General features: G+C 42.3%; 1 protein-coding gene across 2 annotated transcripts in view; it reads left to right on the forward strand.

Moving 5' to 3' along the window:
• Positions 1-2,585, forward strand: part of il4i1 (interleukin 4 induced 1) — an 18,753-nt gene extending 16,168 nt beyond the window's left edge. For both annotated transcript variants that reach the window (XM_015015231.1, XM_015015232.1), the window contains exon 8: positions 831-2,585. In XM_015015231.1, coding sequence (XP_014870717.1) covers positions 831-1,599 — 769 coding nt within the window. In that variant the 3' untranslated portion in view covers positions 1,600-2,585. The remainder of the gene's footprint in view (positions 1-830) is intronic.
• Positions 2,586-2,651: the final 66 nt, after the last annotated feature.

Genomic DNA, 2,651 nt, shown 5'->3' on the forward strand with positions numbered 1-2,651 from the left:
ACGTTAGCTGGAGAGGCACCAGCAACCCTCCTGACCCACTAAGGGACAAGGGTGTAAAGACATTGGATGGATGAACTTCATTGCCTGAAGATTGGGCTGAGTGATTGTAAAGCATGCATCTCAAAAGCTGTGGGAGGAGTTCGCTCAGATACAACATATTTATAAGAGACAAAATGGCAGCGGCGGCTTTGAACCAAAATGGCCGACTTCCTGTTGGGTTTGGACCATATCTCCAAGAAACTTTGTTGTAGGTCATGGAAAGATACACTGTTACTGAATTTCATGATTGGCGGTCAAAGCAAAGATTTCTAGGGGGCACTGTGGAGGAATTAGGCCACCCCCATTTTTCTGATGGATGTCATAAATGACATGATGATGAATTCTGTCAACGCTAGCTGCTGGCTGAACTGTGTGAGCGTGGCCGAAAGGCAAATTTCAATCCCTCGCTGTATGTGTATGATTGTCTCTAAATTATACATGCATCATCTGATTTGCACCAACCTTGTCATGATTGACTTTTGTGAACCTTTAAAGAGCCTAATATCATTAAATTGTAATTTGACTCCATTGTGCCCCCTAGGTTATTCCATCAGCTATATGTCCTTACTACATCAGTCTTTCTGTACCAGATTTTTGGTGCATCATCAGGGGGCACTGCCAAACACATCAATGTGTTTCGCCTGGTGGATGGGTGCAGTTGACGGTGGCAAATGGGTGCTATTGCTGGAGCTCCCGCGGACGCCACGAGGCTGGAGCATCTCTGAGGTGTGAGGGCTGTTGGAAGCTGCTTGACGATTTAATTAGTTATTCTTTCTGTGTGATTTCTTCAGGTACTTTGAAGTGACAGATGGTTTTGACCAACTCCCCACAGCTTTCTACCAAGTTTTAAATGCCACAATCCTGCTGAACTCCAAAGTGAAGCTAATTGACCAAACAGGCGGGGCTAATGTGACTGTAACATATGAAGACTGGCGGAACTCAGGTTCCCTGTCAAAAGTGACAGTGGACTATGCCCTTGTTACAGCCACAGCCAAGGCTACCCTCTTTGTTGACTTCTACCCTCCTCTGTCTGGTAACAAGATGGAGGCCCTGCGCTCTGTTCATTATGCCAGCTCCACAAAGGTGGTGCTCAGTTTCAAGGAACGCTTTTGGGAGAAAGAAGGCATCAGAGGAGGGAAAAGCATCACCGACCGACCGTCTCGCTTTATCTACTACCCCAGCCATGGGTTCCCAGGTACCACTGCAGGGGCCCTCCTGGCTTCCTACACCTGCTCTGATGACTCCACCCTTTTTCAAGGCATGAATGAGGAGGATCTGATGGCAGTAGCTCTGGAGGACTTGGTGAAAATCCATGGGGAGTATATCCGACCGCTCTGCACAGGAGGTCTGGTGAAGAAGTGGGGCCTGGACCCTTACAGTTTTGGAGCCTTTGCCCTGTTTATGCCGTACCAGCAGGGACACTATGCACGAGAACTGTTCCAGAGTGAGGGACGGGTGCACTTCGCCGGGGAACACACAGCAACTCCTCACGGATGGATCGAAACTGCCATGAAGTCTGCTCTCAGAGCAGCTAAGAATATCAACAGCTTGACTCTGTAGCTTCATGTCTGTTTTTTTCTCTGAAAAAAAGCTCTAAATAGTTCAGCTTTTTAGAATTTTTTCAATATCATGAGCCCTGGTCCATTCTTCGGCTGATGCAAGATCTGTTTTATTGTGATGTGGAGATGTTGCTAGGTCTCAGTATCAATAGTTTTAGGTGTATTTCATTGTAGGAAAATGTTTTATTAAGTCGTTCAAACTCAGTGGTGATTCTTGCATGAATTGTCTTTTTCTTGCTCTTCCACAGTTTTTACCACTTTTTCTTTTCTTCATGGCTGCTTCCATGATACAAACATCTACTGAAACCATCTCAGTAAAAACTCGCTGCCAAGTGCACATGAATACAAGCAATAAAAACTTGCTCTTGAAGCAAATGACAGATGACTAAGTTCTGTTTTTAATATAGTGCTCACTTATCCTCTTTCCAATACTACCCTGGGCAATTACCCATATCAAGAACAGGACTGATCGAAATGAATCCATTTAGCTTTGTAGATTTGAAAGTTTTTAATCAGACTGAGATTTTTAATAACTGATGACTTAATGTCAGTAAATGGGGATTTTAGCTCAACCTGAAAAATGTGCAAAGCAGAGAGTATTAGGACAATGAAATGCACTCAGATTTTTAACATTTCTAGTATTTTGCTTGTTGCAGCCTCTTTAGACTTTAGCAATTACAATGTTTTTACTCAAATTAAATTGTGGCTTTAGTTCACTAACTTTGAATGAACTGTTCTAAATTCAAAGTTATCAGGACAAACCCAAAACTTCATATGTTTTCATATGTTGTGGAAATCATTGTCTTGTAGTTTGTTTTTGAGCTTAAAAGCCATTGCTGTTCTTTTCCCACACTACACCAGGAATGTTGTTTTCACTGACCTGAACACCATCACAAAGTTTTCATCATAACATAACCATATTTTTTGTTTTATGGTTAAAGTCATAGTAATTAGGAACAAAAATAGAATCCCTAAGCCCCCCCCCCCCCCCAAAAAAAAAAAAAAAAAAAAAAAAAAAAATATTTTTTAAAAAACACCCCCTCTCAAATTTTT

This window comes from Poecilia latipinna, unplaced genomic scaffold (assembly GCF_001443285.1).
Source record: "Poecilia latipinna isolate Pla-1442-1.1 unplaced genomic scaffold, P_latipinna-1.0 Scaffold1893, whole genome shotgun sequence".
Taxonomy (NCBI): domain Eukaryota; kingdom Metazoa; phylum Chordata; class Actinopteri; order Cyprinodontiformes; family Poeciliidae; genus Poecilia; species Poecilia latipinna.